Source organism: Cololabis saira, chromosome 12 (genome assembly GCF_033807715.1).
Source record: "Cololabis saira isolate AMF1-May2022 chromosome 12, fColSai1.1, whole genome shotgun sequence".
Classification (NCBI taxonomy): Eukaryota; Metazoa; Chordata; class Actinopteri; order Beloniformes; family Belonidae; genus Cololabis; species Cololabis saira.
The window spans coordinates 34545994-34568643 of NC_084598.1; the positions used below are offsets into that span (position 1 = coordinate 34545994).

Genomic DNA, 22650 nt, shown 5'->3' on the forward strand with positions numbered 1-22650 from the left:
TAGGCCGAAACATGTTGGCAGTTTTAAATAAAGGCTTTTTATCCATCGTCTCGAGTGCCTGGATCTCTTGCTTGCTTGCGGTCACACCCTAACGAGCACCTGGTCGACTCTTTTTCTATTTTCTTTTTCTTTTTCGATAATCTAAAGCGCCCCCCCCCCCCTTTTTTTTCAGTTACTTGGTCCTTTGGTGTGTAACAGCTTATGGAGCCATCGTTGTGAAGTCAGCGCTGTATGGTCGTGACAACCGTGAGACCTGCATTGAGCACAGTTCTCCAGATCAGCTCTCCAATACTCAATGCTCCCGAGATGGCATTCTCAACATCATAAAGGACAGGTAAACCTTGTATTTTACAGTTTTTCTCGATTGCTTTGACACATTTTGCACATCTTGGGTCAACTTTAATGCACTGCTTTTTGCACAGCAAGAGTCCTCTCTGGCGAATCAGTTAACTATTTCTCATTGCTTTCACACAATTTTCTTTTACTTTTAATACACTTTTCAAAACAGTTAACACACTTCTCACAAAGAGACACAAAACATAACTGATTTACCATGGCAACACATTGCAGACACTTTGTAGCAGCCAATTGGAACTGCTCTCTCAATTCTAAAAATTATCAGCACCTGTGTGAACTCTCTTTGCAAAACAAAGCAAGTAGTCCTCAACCTATCAAAGAGGTCAATAGCTTGAAGTTGACACCAAGCATAGATCGAGGAGGACGTGGATGAGAACATGTGGATGAGAACATGTGGAGGAGAACATCGTCAGGCCACGATCCACGATCGTCAGGCCCGTGTCGACAATGCGTAATTTTCCTGTATTTTTATTTTTTTTCATATTTACAGGGTTTCATTTCGTTGTTTCATTTACAGTACTTTGAGAATTGACCTTTGTTGTACTGCATATTGAACCCTGTCATTTTGATTGCTTACAGTATGTGCATGTGACAAGTACTGCAATAAATATTTTTCTGTCAGAATCTTGCCATTTTGTACACAGTAGAACAAATGTAAATCAATGGTGTTGACAGGTACTTCAGCAATACAAAAACAGATCTACAATATTTTACTGTATACACATTTTCTGATTTTACTGTAAATACTCTGTGACAGTATATTTCTAAGTTATATAACTAAGTTAGAGTGCTCAATACAAAACCCAAATTGTAGTATGTTGTCAGTTGTAAAATAGTCAATACTATGAGGGTGTTGAACAAAAGTTGAAATTGATAGCTGTGGTTTCAATTTTGTTATCCATTGTTAAATAAATGAGAAAACATACATGTTCAATTGAGAAAAAATTGTAGGTTTTGATGGAAAAGTTTGGTTTTGATGGATGTGTGACAAGTTTTGAGAAAGTGGTGTCATTCTGCAAACATAAAGTGTTTTGGTTATTTCAGCTTCTGTTAAGGGCTTTGTGTGAGCAGTTTTGAAAAAGTAAACTGTGAATGGAAAAATGGGCCAAAACGATCGAGAAAAACTGTAAGTAGGACCATTCTGGTTTACTGCAGGAACTGAGTCTAACTGTACTCGTCCCAGTGTTCACCGTCTCACAGCCAGGTGGTTGGCGTTAGGCCGATGAAGGGGGGAAAGATTCTGACCTCAATAATCTTTCCTAATATTATTTCCATTACTAAAGTATGATTATATTTATATTACATAATCTGGATACATGACAGTAGGTTTTATTCAACACTACTATTTTTTTTATTGTTTTTTTTAAAACAACTTTTGGGGTCAGCAGACTGACCACAGTCTTTACTACTTATCAGTCTTTTGAAAGGTCTCAACTTTTTGTTGTAACAAAGTTCTGCAATTGCACTAACTAAACTTACAAAACCACACTTATACGTATAACGTTTGGGGGGAAAAAAGACCATTATGATTTTACAATATATCAATATTTACCCCAAAAGAGAGCGCATCAATTTTCAAGTAAAACTGTCCTCCCAAACATGGACATCTTTTTTTTTTTGATAGTTAAAAATATGTCCTTAAGATTCAAATGGCTCATGCTCAGACAAAATGCACTCACTGACACAAATAAAAAAAAAAAATCTTACAGAATGGCTTTATAAGATTAAATATATGTCAATCTACAATGGGGAGACGCAACATTACCAAGATGTACATCACTGGCTGCTGAATGACGCAGCGATTTACCAAGATGTAGTACCTCACCGTCAGAGCACCAAAAACTTTGCATATCAGCAAGCAGATGTAAGTAAGTAATGTCTGTCCTTTCTTTATCAGAGATGAGAAAGTTGTAAATGTCATCAATGACTCAACGTAGGGTGTTGAATCAGTCAGAAAAAAGAAGGCCAAACGGAGATGGTTTGAGAGCTGTTGGTGAGGGAAAAAAAGCAGAAGTTCCTTGTCACTATGTTGGTAATGCTCCCTGGAAAGAAACGTTGAATCCAGAGGGACCAGAATATAGTCTGATACAAAGAATTATAATTCTCTGCCATGTTGCACAGATAAAACCCTTTTCATAATGTGGGATTCTTGAATACATTGAGTGTAATCAATAAAGATTTCTGCTACATATTTAAACAGCACCACATTATGTATTCATTTTTTATTCATATTTATCGTGTGAGTTCGACATGCCTTTAGTGAATGAGGATGATCCATGCGAAGCCACCACCAAGTATCTTAAAACCATCTACCAATGCCTGTCAGCGAGTCAGTAACATGTTTCTACTTGATCTGATACATTAAGTTATACACCAACTTGATTGTGAGATTTAATGTTAAACATGTTATTTATTTCTACAGCTCATCTCATTGTATGTGAGAACTCTCTTGCATGGTTGACGTGTGGTAAGAAGAAGCATTCAGAATGGCTCAATGTTACAGACGCGAGCACAACTACTTTAGTTTTTCTGACAAAGCCACAAACTCCCTCTCTTCTTCAGGGAAAGGCCAGGTTATCTCCGTCTACGGTGCAAAATATGGACGTCGTGACCAGACCACCTGCTCTTATCAGCGACCGGGGTCCGAGACTATGAACGTCCACTGCTCCAACCCCGCTAAAGAAGTTGCTGCAAGGTAAGGGAGGGTCTGTTTTCACTGATGCAGTATAAAAGAACATCATTTCTTGCAGAGTTCACTTTGTAAATTACAGGAAACAAAAGCTCACACTGTTTAAGATGACACACAGTATATTGGTAATAGTTTACCAACGATGATGGAGATAATCCATGAGATGATTCACGAACATGCCAGTCTGTTAGACTTCAAGAGGCTACAGTCATGATGATGATGATGATGATAATAGAAGAAAAAAAATCCTCTAAAGCATTAAACAAACAATTTTTCTTAATACAGTTTACTTTAAAGCATGTAAGTAACAACACAACTTTCACAGCAAATTAATTCTGACACCTCACAACAATATAAAATAAACAGGAGTGATGAACACCCATCAATCATTCCCATCCTGCCTGGTGACAGACGTCACTGTTTGACGGCAACGTCCAATGATTTTTAATTTAATCATTAAGTGCTTGAGATGAAATTCCTCCTGATTTATTTCTATATAAATAAAGCTGAACTGACCGAATTATGCCACAAAAACAATTATCACAGCTCATCATTGGAGCTTATTACATTTATTTTCAAGCAGTCATTTTGATAGTTACTGTTAGGTTTGACTGTCAAGTTAACATCATAACAGCTTTATGGCACAGACCCAGATATATACTGTATGTTTTTAGCTAAACATTGTTTAGTGAGTGGACTTGGAGTTACGCCGTCAGTTACACTACCTCAGTTGTGATTGTTACCTATTCTTTTTTTCTACAACTGTCTGCAAATATATGATGGGTTAGTGTCAAGATTGTCAAAACGAAACCCTTTCTTCATATGCAAATTAATGTTGCAGCATATGTGAGAGTGAGGGTGAATGTCTAGTGGTTATACCCAAATTTGTTAGGTGGCCGGTAGTGTAGTCCCGATCGATCGGGCCGGATCAAGTCATTTTCAGAACATCGGTATCGGCCAAAAAAGTATCAGGACATACCTAGTTATTGTTGTGGAATTTATCAAACCAGTTCAGAAGTCCGCTTTGTGGTTTTTTATGAGGTTTTATTGAGCCGGCGGTGAGCACGTCTTCACAGGCCAGAGGTCTGGTAGAAATGCTGACCTCGAGTGAGGTTGTAATCAGATTCTTATATTCCATTTTGGGAGAGCGTGTCATCCCCACGTCTATTTCTCACAAATATATCAGTGTTCCAACACTTACGGACCCCACGTCCTGCATATGCATAAGAATAGTCCCCCTGGACTATCTTTTTATTGGTACCAGACCAACCATGGCGCTCTTGGCCATTTCTCTCTTTAATGTTACCCGAGATATTAAACCTTTTTTTTTAGAAGAGCGAGTCAGATTCTTAAGGCAGGAGAAGCAGAACATTCTCACAACACAATCAAATTCAAGTGTTATGAAATTGTCAGCATTCCTAAAACATCTCTACAATAACTTTTCACAATAACACAAAATAATAAAAAATAACCCTCACAACCACACAGCGGACTTACCTAAAATCTCAGGATGACGTCAACCATTCTCCGGCACTCCAATTCACAGACTTTCGACAACAACTCAGCAACAATAATTTGGGATTTTGTAAGTGGATCCCTTAACCTCTAAAATTTTAGATAGAGTCGCTGATTGCGCCGTTGTTCTGGAACAGGAGTTTCCATCGAAGGTCTATTGTCATCCGGGTCACAGCGCCAAATTGTTGTGGAATTTATCAAACCAGTTCAGAAGTCCGCTTTGTGGTTTTTTATGAGGTTTTATTGAGCCGGCGGTGAGCACGTCTTCACAGGCCAGAGGTCTGGTAGAAATGCTGACCTCGAGTGAGGTTGTAATCAGATTCTTATACAACAAGGAGTTTAACAAATGCAGGAATACACGAATCAGGCAAGAGACAAAAAGTAATTTACAGTCGGATGTGAATCGGGCCAAATGTCATTATCAGACATTTGGCATGACTGACACAGACCTCCAAATCACCCCATGGGGTGCTCTCTTGATTCCTGTCTGTTTGAACCAACTTCCAGGTGTCGGGATCTGCCCGGGGGGTAGGAAGTTGAGTAGCAAGTTGGAGCTTCCTCAAAAGGTCTTGAGTCCAGTTCAAAGCCCTGCAGGAGGTAGGACTGGGGCGACCTCCCCCTGCAGGGGGCCAAGCTGTCAAAATTCTTCATCAATTCACAATTTTTTTTTTTTTTTTCTTTTTGTTGAATTACAGTGGAGTAGTGATACATATTTTGCAAGTGAACCTTAAACATGTGATCAGAAGTCAAATAACAACAAGCCAACAAAACAAATTCAAATATCAAGTAACCAACGTGTCCTAACTGTTCTTTAAAGCAATCAAAAAACTAGTTGTGACAGTTGTATGTAACGTTTTAGCAATATCTTTCAAGTGATGCGTTATTTCTTGGACTGTGGCATTGCGGGTATAAATGTACAACATTCAGTTTTAATGACAGCACAAGTTCCCCCTTGAGAAGCTAATAAATCCATCATCCCTAAAGCAGTCATTTCTTGTGAGAGCATAGGCATGTCTTTTGCAGTGGTGTTGGCTAATCTTCAACTGCATGGGATAAATATCTTATCTGTTCCAAAGCTGCCATGACTCCGTAATTTGGAACGAGGGCACCAAAAAATCTTGTCCATGGTGTTTGTGTGTGTGTGTACAATTCTCTTCTAACAATGTGAACGATTCTCATGGCTGGTACCGCATGGCCCAGACCACATATTCCAGACCAACCGTTTGGAAGATATTCACAAGCCTTCACGCCACAAATCCAGTAAACATCCTTTGGTAGAGGTATGGAACAGCGATTAACCATTGTAGCAAGGTAGCTATAATAGTGGATTTTGGCTGGTTTTAGGCTTAACAAGCGGTTCTTCAGAAGGAGAGCATGTGGAGTCACAGTTTGGCCTGTGCTGCTCCTTTGCTCCCCTGCTCCCCTGCTCCCCTGCTCCCCTGCTCCTCTGCAGAGGTCCCAGGTGCTGGAGCTCAGCTACTTCCGGGCAGGAAGAAGAAGGAATCGGCTGGTTTCCGCTGCATGGTCGAGGAGTTGTGTTCTTGCAGTGGGATGCGTGGAACCAGGTTAGACGCCCCTCACACTTGACGGCGGTGTTGGTGGTGAGCAGGACGTGTTGAGGTTTAGACCAGCGAGGTTTCAGGGCGTTTTTCCGTCGGAACTCCCTGACACAGACCCAGTTGCCGGGTTGGAGGTTATGGCACGGTTTGTGACTAGGAGGAGACTGGACAGCTTTTACTTGTCTGTGGATTGACTGGACAGCAAAAGTTTAGAGTACAACAGAATGATATCATGGATTCATCCATGGCATGGAAGTCCATCTTCTTCATATATACAGAACTGAATTGCTTGGTATGGTCATAGGTCTACCCATAATCCTTTCATGAAGCGTGAGTTTTGTGCTTCCTAATGGGTGTTAACAGGTGTCAACATTGTCCATTTAAGTCCAGTTTAAAATTCTCTGCACATACAAAAACATTTTCATACATGAACATTTTCATACAAGAATAATTTCATATCCCTCACATAATGTCTATTTGCAGAGCTTCAAAAAAAATCACGGTGGGGGGAAGTGTTGATAATGTTTGCAATATTTTTATAGGATGCAAATCTTGGAGCTTATCAGTCTTTCAACACTATCTGACACATTCCCCCTTTTTCTCATCTGTGATTGCCAACTGTGATCAACTATTCACGTGTACAAGGATGTGGGTGCAACAACGCGGCCGTCGTTGCTGACCCACAAATTATTTACATTTTTACAACCATGGGAATGCTACAATCCGTTTTTTCTTCACCTCAGTAGTCTTCTTGTAGGAGAGCTACATCATTAGGAGAAACCAGGTCGTTAGCGGGTATAGAAGGGCAAAGTTTTACATAGACAGGTAAGCCAAATTTGGCAGTTTCTTTTGCTGCATGGTCAGCTGAAGCATTGCCTAGTGAAAACAGGGTTGGACTGGGTGTGGGCTTCACATTTAACAAAGCAATAGATGAAGGTAGTTGACAGGCTTGTAACAGTTCACCAATCAATTAACCACATTTATCTCCGAGGATGAGATAAATGCTCGGTTCACCCACAATATATAAAATCTATAAGATACAATATACACAACCAAAAGCATACCTGGAATCTGTATAGATTGTAACAGTTTTACCTTTTGATCAGTATATAGTTTCATCTACTTGGGTGGAGCTGGAGAGGGGGGCGCTTTCAACAATTAAGAATTATCACAAATTGTATAACCTGCGTATGGTATTCCATTTTTATAAGCAGAGCCGTCAGTGAGGAAAACAGGAAAGGTCAGGACGAGTGTTAAAGACAGAGGTGTCAAAAGTATTCACATTCATTACTCAGGTAGAAGTATAGATATTAGAGTTCAAAAATACTCCTGTAGAAGTTGAAGTATCAACTCAAAATTTATTATATATGCATTTTTTTTTCTAGTAAAAGTATAAAGTACTGGTTTCAAAAGTACTTAAAGTATAAAAGTAAAAGTAATATAAGCGGGGAAAAACCATTAAGGCTAAAAGCCATTGAAAATGAATGCATCTTAGTATAATGCAAATATATTAAAGAACCATATATGTGTACTATTGAGCATTAACATGTGTTTCAGAGAGCAGACACGTACAAACCAAATATGTTTATACTTCTCATCCAACCACAACCAAATTCACTCTATCCGGATGGCACAATTTAACTGGATAGTTTTGTAAAGGCCGAAATGAAATAGAGTAAGGCTGTTTTTTTTTAAAACGTAAGGAGTAAAAAGTAAAGATAATTGCGTGAAAATGTAAGGAGTAAAAGTAAAAACCGTCTGAAAAATAATTACTCCAGTGAAGCATACACAACCAAAAGTTCTACTTAAGTAAGGTAATGAGGTATTTGTACTTCGTTACTTGACACCTCTAGTTAGAGATTAGTTATACATGCATTCAGAGACGTTATAGTAGGCCACAGACAGATTTCCATGCACTTACATGATGAATTTTACCATAGGCAGGATAAGATTATGTAAATTGGGATGTTCTGATTTGGCTCACCCCAATGGGAGCCGATCATTGGCTGTTTCCTCTGCGCCTCCTCTCAGCGCTCAACCTGTGTAGGAAACACTTTTGAAAAAGACTTTAGTATTTTCATACATTTCAGATTCTTTTTTTTTTGCGTTATCCAGGCCTACCCTTTGTGGAGGGCAATTAGCAAATATATATTTTGCATGTACCCTGGAGGGAATCCATCAATCTGATCTCGTGACAGACCACAATTCTCTTTTGCTGTCAAAATTGTTTTAGCATAAAGTTCCCTGGGATTATCAATTTTCCCTTTGAACTGTTAAGGCAATAAATACTGTGAAAAAAAAGGTCTGAGCTTGCTCTGGTGTGATTTTGGCAACAGCTGTGGGATTAAAGGGAATTCTACAAGCATCAAGTACTTTGCGCATCAAGTACTTTACTTTTCAAATCATGTGGCAAAGTTAGTTTAACAGCTGTTTCCTCTAGCCATTTTTGTTTATTAATTTAAAATCTCTTACCATTATTTGGCTCCAAATTTTGTAGGCAACAGATCTTGGATTTTTGTAAAATCCAGTCGTCATCAGAAGTGTCATCGTCATTTGATTCTTTAATCAGTTTCACCGGATAAAGGTTTTGATTTTATCATTTAACTGGTTCTCTAATTTCTTTTTCGTCTGCGTTGTGTTTTTAAATCCTTCTAGCCATCAGCTTTTTATTTTGATCAGTAAGCGAAGCTATTTGAGATTCTGCATTACGGCGTCTACCTTCATCCCTCCACAAATCTGAGGGAGTTTGAAGTGCTTTTTAGTTATTTTAACAATATTTAATACTAACTAAGTAACAAACAAAACTAACAAATAAAACTATCGGTACCGTGATTACCATACATGTATTTAAAGAACTGAAAAACTTCCCAAAAACTTTCCAACTATCAGTCTACCTGAGCATATAAATCATTCCTGTTGATGCAAAGAAGAGCGAGTCGATTCTTGCAGAAATGAAATATACTCCATTTTGGGAGAGCGTGTCATCCCCACGTCTATTTCTCACAAATATATCAGTGTTCCAACACTTACGGACCCCACGTCCTGCATATGCATAAGAATAGTCCCCCTGGACTATCTTTTTATTGGTACCAGACCAACCATGGCGCTCTTGGCCATTTCTCTCTTTAATGTTACCCGAGATATTAAACCTTTTTTTTTAGAAGAGCGAGTCAGATTCTTAAGGCAGGAGAAGCAGAACATTCTCACAACACAATCAAATTCAAGTGTTATGAAATTGTCAGCATTCCTAAAACATCTCTACAATAACTTTTCACAATAACACAAAATAATAAAAAATAACCCTCACAACCACACAGCGGACTTACCTAAAATCTCAGGATGACGTCAACCATTCTCCGGCACTCCAATTCACAGACTTTCGACAACAACTCAGCAACAATAATTTGGGATTTTGTAAGTGGATCCCTTAACCTCTAAAATTTTAGATAGAGTCGCTGATTGCGCCGTTGTTCTGGAACAGGAGTTTCCATCGAAGGTCTATTGTCATCCGGGTCACAGCGCCAAATTGTTGTGGAATTTATCAAACCAGTTCAGAAGTCCGCTTTGTGGTTTTTTATGAGGTTTTATTGAGCCGGCGGTGAGCACGTCTTCACAGGCCAGAGGTCTGGTAGAAATGCTGACCTCGAGTGAGGTTGTAATCAGATTCTTATACAACAAGGAGTTTAACAAATGCAGGAATACACGAATCAGGCAAGAGACAAAAAGTAATTTACAGTCGGATGTGAATCGGGCCAAATGTCATTATCAGACATTTGGCATGACTGACACAGACCTCCAAATCACCCCATGGGGTGCTCTCTTGATTCCTGTCTGTTTGAACCAACTTCCAGGTGTCGGGATCTGCCCGGGGGGTAGGAAGTTGAGTAGCAAGTTGGAGCTTCCTCAAAAGGTCTTGAGTCCAGTTCAAAGCCCTGCAGGAGGTAGGACTGGGGCGACCTCCCCCTGCAGGGGGCCAAGCTGTCAAAATTCTTCATCATTATTAATGTTTTTAATATATATGACTTATTAAATAGTTTTATAATTGTATTTAACAACTGTATTTAACAATACAGACAGTTGATGTGTGTCTCTTAAGATATTGCTTTTGGGTGGCTGGGAGGGGGAAAGAAGTGTGGCTAACAGAAAGCTATCAACAACCAGCCCATGCTCAGATATATATACGGAGACCATGTCTGAAAGTTTTAAAAAGAAAGAAAAGCTGTTGGAGAAGAGTGACTGTAGTGTTATGTAAATGACACTCATTAATCATCTTTTGGTCCACTTTATTGACTCTCGCTGACAACACAACACAGGGATGACCATAGACATATATACGTAGACGCCCCATCGAGCGCTGCTGCGATACGTCAACCCCGCCGCCATATTGGATGAGGCAAGACTGCTCTGTAAACTAATACAAGTAAATTGACTTATTTTCATAAAGCGCCTTTCTACAAAGAAATTTACGTTTTACGTCTCATTGATTCATTCACACACGCAATATACTTGGGAAACAGTTAGGCACCAAATATAATATATTTAATTTTCTCAGATGGCAAAAATAAGAACATAGGAGTAATTCATGTTATACCAGCTATAGAGAACAAGGTAGTGCCGAAAAACAATATGTATCCCCCCTCACAAAAATAAGAAAAATAGAGAAACATATTTCTCATCAACAAAACAAATTTAAAATTTTTCAAATAACATATTTGAACCATTTTTCAGACAATAAAATAACATTTGAACCATTTTTCAAACAATAAAATAACTGAAAAAAATCTGAAAAAAGTCGTTAAAATGTTATTTTGTTACTTGAAAAATGTAGGCTAATGTTTATGTAAAATATGCAACTACGGTCCGCGTAACATCATTACAACACAGTGACAAAACTATAACAGCCGCGATGAATAGCTTCTGCTATTCATTTCATGCTGTTGAGAATTCTGTCCTAAGGTTAAGCAAAAATGTTTTTTAATTTTCTTATTGATTGTGAGTTTGACTGGATGTCATTCAACTTTTGAACTTAGTAGGTAAACTACCTCTTTGTTGTTATTGCACTATTCTGCCCTTTTTGTTTTAGTTTACAATTTCAAGTTTATACATTTTGTGGCACCAGTTGCTGATAAGCTTTGTTCTGATCTAATGATGCAGTCAGTGAAAAGAAATATATGTCCATGTTGGAGAGAATGGACAATAAAAGAAACTTGGGACAATGAGTTTTAGTTTTTTTTTTTTTTTTTACCTCATTGCCAAACTGTATCAGGAGCTAAAAAAATTGATCGGATCAGGAAAAATCGGAATCGGCAGATACTCAAACCTAAGTGATCGGGATCGGATTGGGAGCTAAAAAATCCTGATCGGGACAACCCTAGTGGCCGGAGCTGTCAACAACGTCCCTGCAGACAGACCATTTCAATTTTCCTCAGCTGAGGCGGAACATTCAGCTTTGGGGCCCCCTAGTGGCGAGAGGCGCTCTCTGCATGTCAATAGTCCGCAAATGGCAAGAAACGGCTCTGTGTGAATGTATAAATTGAAAACTTTTGGCTGTGCACTGTGGGGAAAAAAAGCTGTGATAATGCTGATAGTGCACATGAATATATATTTGCCTCAATGTAAGATTTTCTATTGTTTAGCAGATTCTGTAGATGCTCCAGAGTAGTTTTTAAGCAGCATGCAGAAATTAAATCATAGCACAAACATACAACCTTATCTCTACTGACTGGACAAGTGTTAGAAGTGCATAATGTTTCAAGTTTCCTTTCAAGCATAAATATAACTCATTCCTTCTTAATGATTGTAAACCCAAACAAAACACTTGTGAAATAGGAGCTATGAAATTTATTGGGTCCATTTCTTCTTTTTCGAACAGACTTCTAAGACAAAACAAAAATATCACCAGCCAGTTTAATCAACCGCATTTATTAAATGCTCATCAGACATTATCTATGCATGTTTAATGAAAGAACTGCAAATTTTAAAAGGTTTGTAAATTAAACTATTTTTGCAGAATTACAAATTAATGACGTGTTCAATTTAGTCAGTTCATTTTACAAAAGAAGCTGACCAACATCGTTCAGCTTAAAATGATGCAAAAATAAAGTCAATCTGGGATGTTCAATGCTCTCAGGAAAAAAAAAAAAAACTATCTTCTTCAGTTAACTGTTAGATGTTTGCATTAAAAAAAAGTACATGCTCAAAGTCAAACGGTTAACTCATTAAAATGATTTTGTGTTGCCTGTCAGTGGATAAACATTGTGAAGAAACCCAAAGCCCGACTACAAAATGACTGTTAAGTTGCTGATGTCGTTGGAGAGGTCTGTCTTTGACGGGTAGACCACCTTCAGGTTCCCGTCTTGATCGACTGTCCGGACCTGCTGGACGATGAGTTGGCTGGAGGCCTCAGAGCTGGCGGGAGTCTCCGGTACACCGTCCCCGTCCCCGTCTGACCCCGTTTCCTCTTGATGCTCAGCAGTGAACTTGTTCAACTCTGCCATTTTCTCTGAGAAAATAGGACTAACTTTAACTCAAAGCACCTATATTATACTTTTCCTGACTTTCAAAGATTCAAAAAATATGTGTAGCATCATTTATTTATCTCTTTTTGCCATCAAGTTGCATTTACCACACAACAATTGCACAATCAACATGTAATTGTTAGTATGGTAGGTCTTTAAAAAGGTTCATAATCATTTTGCAACAGCTGTTACCATGGAGATTGACTGTCATCATATTCTGGATCTGTTTTGGGCATCAAAAATGTACAGCTCTATCAAAACCTTGCCATTCACAGATACTGCACAAAATATATTGTTTTGATACTGATTCGTGCACCTGTGGGAGGCGTGTTGAACGACTGTTTCCAGCAGTCCTGCCATCATTTACATTTGTTTAACTCAGACATGACCAGTAACAGCTCAGTGGGACTGGATGCTGAGAGAGCCACACCGGGCATTCATTTAAACAACTTAGTGCTGCACTGAATGTTAGAAATCTCTCTGACCAACCAGTCTTATCTCAATCTCAGTCTGCGCAGCAGGTGGATCTGCTTTGGCCCTTCTTGTAGAGAGCCTGAGTGTTAACAGTCCAGTCCAGTTTATTGTTCTGACCACAGTCTTATCTCAATTTGTCAAATGAGGGCTGCGTCTCACTGCATGTCGGCGTAGCAGATGTATGTAACCGCCACAGCCACAAGAGGGCGCCAAAGCAACCAGGTCCACCTCAATGAACTGTAACTTGGAGAAAAAATATTGAAAGACCCATAGTTTTTTGTTACTTTGTTGTGTGTGTTTTTTGTTTTGTTTTTTGGGGTGTCCATAAATCAAAGTGTCCATAACATCTTTACAGGTCTGCAGGATGGTTGCACTTGTCACCTCTAAGAACAGCTCTTTGGTCGTCTTCTTGATCTGTGCAGGAACAACAATGTCAGTATAAGAATTGTTTTGTTGTAATTCCTGCTCAGCAGCACTTTACGTTTAATAAACTACATTTTTGGAAATCCTACCACCTTTTGTCTCCTGTATCTGGGTCCTATACACTCAAACCATAATCATAATCATGGTTACCATAATCAAAATAAATGCTGGCACCTTGGTTTTTTTATTGCTGGTGATGGATGGGAATTATATAACATGTCCCTTTTGAATCCCCGAGGCACGGATACAGTGATTATCCTTGCAGAAACTGCAGATATCTGTAGAAAAAAAAAAAAGACGTGCCTTACTTCTGAAGCATTCTGTGATATTATCCTATCTTAATACGATTGTACTTATGCTGCCATGATGTGTTCAATCAAAAGTAAGGTGCACAAATGTTTTGCAAACTGCTCTATTTTGGTGTCTTTTTTAAACCTAAAGTTTGAACTAAAACTTCAAAAGTTTGTTAGTGCAGCCAAGTGCCGGAGGGGGTACGGTTCGGGAGCCACTTGATTTCATCTCTGCTTTTTGCAGATGATGTGGTCTTGTTGGCTCCCTCGAGCCAGGACCTTCAGCATGCACTGGGGCGGTTTGCAGCCGAATGAAAAATTGATTCTTACCACAAGTCAACAGTGCAAGAGAGCGGTCACACACAGAACGGCGAACTGTCAAAATAAAAAGCATGTATGACATCTTCTCATTACATTTCACAGTCAAACCAATGTGTAACTTTATCTATTAGACGGGTTAAAAGCATGTTACTGACTCGCTGGGAGGCAGATGTATTTGGTCTCAATATACTTGTATACGCCGGAGCAGGGTTCGGAAGTACGAACAACATTTGTGTTGATCTCACACACTTGCTTGCCATTACACCTGTTCAGTATGACAGTGTATAAGGGCACAAATAATTATAAAACTTAAAATGTATTAATAAAAAAACTAATTCATTTCAGTGACTTACTTTGGTTCCTACAAATGTGAACTTTTTAACCCAAATTAGCATAGTATTATACAGGACTGTCTCAGAAAATTAGAATATTGTGATTTTCTGTAATGCAATTACAAAAACAAAAATGTCATACATTCTGGATTCATTACAAATTAACTGAAATATTGCAAGCCTTTTATTATTTTAATATTGCTGATCATGGCTTACAGCTTAAGAAAACTCAAATAGAATATTCTGGGAATCTTAATCTTAAACTGTAAGCCATAATCAGCAATAATAATGTGGAAGGGAAGGTAACATTAGCATCAAGGCATGGGGCGGAGTCTATAAAAGGGGGCGGAAAGCTCACCTGGGCCTTTCTTCCTGCACTGAGACACACCTGAGGGAGAGCAGCTGAAGGTAGCTTTTGTTTGGTGCTTCATTTGATGTTTCATGTTTGTAGTGAGGGAAATTAAGTCAGGTTTTTAGGAGAATCGTTCACTTTGTGAGACAAGCACCAAATTTTGCATGAACATTGCCTAGTACCTACTTATGCAAAAAAGCCCGTTAGCCACCTGAAAATCCAAGATGGTGGCCGTTTTTCAAGATGGCTGTCTTATGAAAGCTAAAACAAGGTTGTCAGTGTATAACTTTAATTGCTGAACATATTTTAATGATCTCTTTATCCAAATGCATGTGTTTTGGCATAACAAATTCTATGATGTCAATACAAATGAAATAGTAGTGTGGATGACACTCCCACCAATTGCCCAGAGCTGTGAACAACTCACGAAGTGCAAGTGCAAAAGCGAATGTTGCGGAAGATGCAAGTGCTACCGTTTTGGCCTCCAGTGTGCCGTGTGCCTGCAATTGTGGTGATTAGAAAAAATGTGATAAAGAAATGGGAGGGGGGGGGGGGACTATAACTTGATGCCAAAACAATAAAAATCTAATTATATAATCACAATCCAGGTCAAAAATCATATAAACTGTCTTTTGCCTGCAGCTATTTTGGAAAATGGCAGCCATATTGTTTTATTTGCATGGCTAATGGGGGAGGGGGTGGGGGGTCCCAAGATTATAGTCTGTCAGAATAATCAAAATTGGATTTACTCTGGAAGCAAAAACTCGGGTCTGGGAAAAGTTTGGGGAGGCCATGGAGGAGGACTACCGGTCGGCCTCGAGGAAATTCTGGCAAACCATCCGGCGCCTCAGGAGGGGGAAGCAGTGCTCCGCCAACACTGTTTACAGTGGAGGAGGGGAGCTGTTGACCTCGCCTGGGGACATCGTCGGGCGGTGGAAGGAATACTCCTCAATCCCGCTGACACGCCTTCCGTCGAGGAAGCAGAGGCTGAGGATTCAGAGGTTGATTCATTCATTACCCAAGCTGAAGTCACTGAGGTAGTTCAGAAGCTCCTCAGTGGCAAGGCACCGGGGGTGGATGAGATCCGCCCTGAGTACCTCAAGTCTCTGGATGTTGCGGGCTGTCGTGGCTGACACGCCTCTGCAGCATCGCGTGGCAGTCGGGGACAGTGCCTCTGGACTGGCAGACCGGGGTGGTGGTCCCTCTCTTCAAAAAGGGGGACCGGAGGAACTACCGGGGAATCACACTCCTCAGCCTCCCGGGGAAAGTCTATTCCAGGGTGCTGGAGAGGAGAATTCGGCCGATTAGTCGAACCTCGGATTCAAGAGGAACAATGCGGTTTTCGCCCTGGCCGTGGAACGCTGGACCAGCTCTACACCCTCCGCAGGGTGCTCGAGGGCGCATGGGAGTTTGCCCAACCAGTCCACATGTGTTTTGTGGACTTGGAGAAGGCTTTCGACCGTGTCCCACGTGGCATCCTGTGGGGGGTGCTCCGAGAGTATGGGGTCGGAGGCCCTCTGCTGAGGGCTCTACGGTCCCTGTATGACCGGAGCAGGAGCTTGGTTCGCATTGCCGGCAGTAAGTCAGACCTGTTCCCGGTGCGTGTTGGACTCCGGCAGGGCTGCCCTTTGTCACCGGTTCTGTTCATTATTTTTATGGACAGAATTTCTAGGTGCAGCCAAGTGCCGGAGGGGGTACGGTTCGGGAGCCACTTGATTTCATCTCTGCTTTTTGCAGATGATGTGGTCTTGTTGGCTCCCTCGAGCCAGGACCTTCAGCATGCACTGGGGCGGTTTGCAGCCGAGTGTGAAGCAGCTGGGATGAGAATCAGCACCTCTAAGTCTGAGGCCATGGTTCTCGACCGGAAAAAGGTGGCTTGCACCCTCCAGGTCGGGGGAGAGTTCCTGCCTCAGGTGGAGGAGTTTAAGTATCTTGGGGTCTTGTTCACGAGTGAGGGGAAAACGGAGCGCGAGATCGACAGGCGGATCAGTGCGGCAGCCGCAGTAATGCGGTCATTGTATCGGTCCGTCGTGGTGAAGAAGGAGCTGAGCCGAAAGGCAAAGCTCTCGGTTTACCGGTCGATCTACGTTCCCACCCTCACCTATGGTCATGAACTCTGGGTCATGACCGAAAGAACGGGATCCCGGATACAAGCGGCCGAAATGAGTTTCCTCCGCAGGGTGGCGGGGCGCTCCCTTAGAGATAGGGTGAGGAGCTCTGTCACCCGGGAGGAGCTCGGAGTAGAGCCGCTGCTCCTCCACATCGAGAGGAGCCAGCTGAGGTGGCTCGGGCACCTGTATAGGATGCCCCCTGGACGCCTCCCTCGGGAGGTGTTCCGGGCATGTCCCACCGGGAGGAGGCCCCAAGGAAGACCCAGGACACGCTGGAGTGACTACGTCACTCGGCTGGCCTGGGAACGCCTTGGAGTCCCCCCGGAAGAGCTGGAGGAAGTGTCCGGGGAGAGGGAAGTCTGGGGATCCCTGCTCCGACTGCTGCCCCCGCGACCCGGACTCGGATAATGCGGTGGACAATGGATGGATGGATGGATGGATGGATGGATTTACTCTGCCGGCACCGTTTATGGTGTGGGTGGGGAGCTGTTGACCTCGACTGGGGACATCGTTGGACGGTGGAAGGAATACTTCGAGGATCTCCTCAACCCGACTGACATGCCTTCCACTGAGGAAGCAGAGAGTGGGGACTCTGGGGCGTGCTCATCCATCACCAAAGCCGAGGTCACTGAGGTGGTTCATAAGCTCCTCAGTGGCACCGGGGGTGGATGAGATTCGCCCCGAGTACCTCAAGTCTCTGGATGTCGTAGAGCTGTCTTGGTTGACACGCCTCTGCGACATCGCATGGAGGAAGGGGACAGTACCGTTGGAGTGGCAAACCGGGGTGGTGGTCCCTCTGTTTAAAAAGGGGGACCGGAGAGTGTGCTCCAACTATAGGGGGATCACACTTCTCAGCCTCCCCGGGAAGGTCTACGCCAGGGTACTGGAGAGGAGAATACGGCCGATAGTTGAACCTCGGATTCAGGAGGAACAATGCGGTTTTCGTCCCGGTCGTGGAACACTGGACCAGCTCTACACCCTCTGCAGGGTGCTCGAGGGTTCATGGGAATTTGCCCAACCAGTCTACATGTGCTTTGTGGATCTGGAGAAGGCATTTGACCGTGTCCCTCGTGCCATTCTGTGGGGGGTGCTCAGTGAGTATGGAGTCCGGGGCCCTCTATTAAGGGCTGTCCGGTCTCTGTATGATCGGAGCAGGAGTCTGGTTCACATTGCCGGCAGTAGATCAGACTTGTTCCCGGTGCATGTTGGAGGGCTGCCCTTTGTCACCGGTCCTGTTCATAATTTTTATGGACAGGATTTCTAGGCGCAGCCAGGGGCCAGAGGGGATCCGGTTTGGGAACCACGGGATTTCGTCTCTGCTTTTTGCAGATGACGTTGTCCTGTTGGCTTCATTGGACGGGGACCTTCAGCATGTGCTGGGGCGGTTTGAGGCAGAGACTGCGACGCGGCAGGGCTGAGAATCAGCACCTCCAAAACCGAGGCCATGGTTCTCCACCGGGAAAGGGTGGCATGCCTTCTCCGGGTGGGTGGAGAAGTCCTGCCTCAGGAGTTCAAGTATCTTGGGGTCTTGTTCACGAGTGAGGGAACAATGGAGCGGGAGATTGACAGACGGATCGGTGCAGCGTCCGCAGTAATGCGGTCGATGTACCGGACTGTCGTGGTGAAGAAGGAGCTGAGTCGAAAGGCGAAGCTCTCGATTTACCGGTCAATCTACGCACCTACCCTTACCTATGGTCATGAACTTTGGGTAGTGACCGAAAGGACGAGATTGCAGATACAAGCGGCCGAGATGAGTTTCCTCCGCAGGGTGGCTGGACGCTCCCTTAGAGATGAGTTTCCTCCGCAGGGTGGCTGGTGTAATGGAAAATTTTGGTATAACACTGTCTGTTGCCTGTTTTCATTCCTATGCCAAGGTCATGTTCCTTTGACACAGAGCATGGCACGGTTGCCTGGGTGATGGGTGATGTTTTGTCTTTTCCAGCTCCAAACTATAAAATAACCTGTCCCTAATCTTCTTCAGCGCACTCAGGACTGTCGGTTCATGTGACCGGTTGGACTGTGTGGCTCCGTTCAATTGAATGTTTGTCCTCTTTTCATTAAATCTTCGAAAGACAGCTGAGGTGTCCTGACATTCTTTTTGAACAACAATTTTTGCCACCACACTGGACGCTCCCTTAGAGATGAGTTTCCTCCGCAGGGTGGCTGGACGCTCCCTTAGAGATAGGGTGAGGAGTTCGGTCAACCGGGAGGAGCTCGAAGTCGAGCCGCTGCTCCTTCATATTGAGAGGAGTCAGCTGAGGTGGCTCGGGCATCTGTATCGGATCCTCCTGGACGCCTCCCTAGGGAGGTGTTCCAGGCATGTCCCTCCTCCCTAGGGAGGTGTTCCAGGCATGTCCCTCCTCCCTAGGGAGGTGTTCCAGGCATGTCCCACCGGGAGGAGACCCCGGGAAAGACCCAGGAGAGACTATGGGCCCGATTTACTAAAGGTTTGCGTGTGTAAAAACGTGTGCAAACTTGACTGTAGGAGCAGGGATGTATTGTCTCACCATGTAGTGGGTGTCGGTGTGGAGGTGTGTCTGTGCGTGAGTGTGTCTGTGGAGGCGTGTCTGTGTGTGGGTGTGTCACTGGGGCAGAGTGGGTGACTGATTAAGATCACCTGCACCTGCAGTGGATCAGTTTTGTTTGTAAGAGTGAGGGTGAGGCAGGTGCCTATATTTTCTGTTGACCGCAAACCCAAACGCAAACGCAAAGACAATCTGAATATAAGGCTGACAGTCTAATTTCATGGAATGGAACAATAAAACCCCATTGAACTGGCAGTACTGGCTTGTATTTTGCTTTGATCGAAGCGTGTCAGACAGATCCCTGCTTTCACTCTCTAAGTGACTAATTAAAGGTTGATAGTCACCAGCAACATTGTCAACAGAAAATGGCTACAGATCAGAGATCCATCTGATACTTTGTGCATGTAAGACAAGCGACCACTCTGGATGCAAACCGTGAGTAAAATTGAATAAAGGATGGATCGCAGCACCGCCCATGGTATGTGAAACTCAGTTCATTCATGCTGTGAAGTTGACTCTTGCTTGGACACAGTTGATGCTGGTTACTGCTGCATATTGGATGCACATGGATACTGTGGCTGCTGATTGATGTCATCATCACCATATTGCTCAAAACGGAACTAACCTGTGGAATGAGAGGATCAGCTGTTTTATGCACATTAAAGTAACAAGTTGGATGTGGATGTTTGATGCTTTGCTGCTGTTGCTCAAGTGTGGACTGTGGATTTAGAGACAATATTGGATGGTTCATGAATGGAGGAACATATGTGCCAAGAGCAAGTAATAAGCTGGATGTGGATTGTGGCATATGTTTAATGAACTTTTGTGATACACAGTACTGGATGTCAATATGAGTGACTCAAAAGCTGGTTCGTGTGTGAGTGAATTGAAGGCTGGTTCAAATGCAAATGAAACTGATAATGAAATTGACAAAAGAAAACCCATTCTCACTGAAAAGGCTTTGGCGTATAAAACTGAGAAGCTTCAGAAAGACCGCAAAGCAAGAGTGAATAAAATGAAAAGTGTCATAATTTCTTTAAAGAAGCTCATGGGGAATGATGATAACACTTCACAGGTGCAAACTCAGTTGGACACTTTGATGCAATTGCATGATGACGCAATTTCCCTGCACACGTCATTGATTGAGATAATACCTGAAGAGGAGCAGGATAAACAAAATGTCTGGTTTGCAAGCATCAATAAACATAACAAAGGATTTATGGAGGATGTGGAACTGTGGCTATCTGAAACTAAGGGACTGGGTTCAAGACCTGCAAAATATCACAATCTGCAGAAACTGCATGCAAATAAGGAAGGTGAAAATCCTCCTAGCTTGTCATTGCATGAGCTACAGCTTCATAGCAACATGTCCCCAGACAAGGGACAGGATGAGTTGGCTGGAAAAACACACAACATTGAAGAGAATGCCTTGCTTGGAGCAGTACATGATGACGTTCAACCAAATGACAGTATCTCCAATGTTGGAAGCAAAAGGTATGGATCAAAAGCTGGGACATCAAGAACTACAAGGACTTCACGCTCCTCTACTGCCTCTTGCCGTGTTAAAGCAGAAGCTGAAATGGCTGCTCTTCTCACACGACAAAAATTACTCAAGAAAAAACAAGGTCTGGACCAGCAGGAGGAGGAAATAAGAAAAAAGAAAGAGAGCTTTGAGCTTGAAGTGGAAATTGCAGCTTCTCAGGCTAGATTGGAGGTCTTGAGAATCTCAGGAAGCAGTGTGAAAGGCAGCAGATGTAACAAATCGGATGGTATGGAATCTTACATCGCCAGAGGGGCTCGAACTGCTCTTAATGCTGAGGCCGATTCATTTGTGCCTGGTGGCCAAGGAGTATATGACAGTCCAATCACATCAAGGCATCATCTGACAAACCCAGATGAAAGGAGAATTACTTTTGATGTTACATCGCAACTGGTCCGGCAGAGGCCAACTGAGCTTGGAATGGCACACGATGTGAGGACTGATGTTTCCAGTTCTCAATTTGGAGCCAGTACAAATGCCCAAACACCGGTTAGCGATGATGGCAACACCATGCTCTCCATAATTGCAAGACAGAATGAAATTTCTGCTCTCCTGGCACAACAACATAACATCTTTCATTTGCCACAAAGAGAAATCCAAGTGTTTGATGGAGATCCACTTCACTATCATGCCTTTATGAGAGCCTTTGAACACATTGTAGAGAAGAGGACAGGTGATGCAAGAGACTGTCTGCACTTCCTGGCACAGTACACCAGGGGGCAACCGCGAGAGCTTGTTCGAAGCTGTCAACAAATGCCGGCAGACAGAGGATATCAAAAGGCCAAGGCTTTGTTGGAAGAACATTTTGGAAGCGAGCAAAAGGTTGCTTCAGCTTATATGGACAAAGCACTCTCATGGCCTGTAGTTAAAGTAGAGGATGCCAAATCTCTACAAGCGTATGGTCTCTTCTTAAGAGGATGTTGCAATGCGATGGATGAAGTACTGTACATGTCTGAGCTTAACATGCCTGCAAACATGCTGACAGTTATAAAAAAGTTGCCATACAGATTAAGGGACAGATGGAGGACAGTGGCCTGCGACATTCAAGAAACGCATCATCGTAGAGCTACTTTTCCTGACATTGTGGCTTTCATTGAGCGTCAGGTCAAAATTTTAGCTGACCCCATATTTGGCAATATCCAGGATGCTCCAAAGACAATGACCAGCAAGGATGGAAGCAAAGATTATTATCAACGTCGCACACAAACCCAAGGGAGTAGTTTTGCAACTGCAGTCGCTGCGGTTGATGGAAGAAAGGCCCATGTGAGGAAGGAAGAATCTTCTCTGGACAAGATCTGCCTGTACTGCAAAGGTGAACATGCACTGGAGTTGTGCCCTTTACTGGGAAAGAGGGCACATAATGACAAGATTGCTTTCCTGAAAGAGCACGGAGTCTGCTTTGGATGCATGTGCATAGGGCACATAAGTAAGGATTGCAAGAGGCGACTGTCATGTAAAGTATGTGGAGCTAAACATCCTAGTATGCTTCATATTCACCCGAAAAACAAAGAGCAAGATAAAGATCAAGCAGTTGCAGCGGATACAAACACAGTAGTGGGGAGCTCTCTGGTGGAAGTACAAAGTAGTGGTCTCACTGGGGCCGGCGATCATGACTGCAAACTCTCCATCGTGCCAGTCAAGGTC

The 22650-nt window shown here is 42.7% G+C and overlaps 1 protein-coding gene across 1 annotated transcript in view; it reads right to left on the bottom strand.

Moving 5' to 3' along the window:
* The window catches only part of LOC133456407 (L-rhamnose-binding lectin SML-like), a 35166-nt gene that overhangs the window by 4449 nt on the left and 8067 nt on the right, over positions 1–22650 (bottom strand). The window contains exon 5 of the mRNA XM_061734883.1: positions 14302–14411. Coding sequence (XP_061590867.1) covers positions 14302–14411 — 110 coding nt within the window. The remainder of the gene's footprint in view (positions 1–14301; positions 14412–22650) is intronic.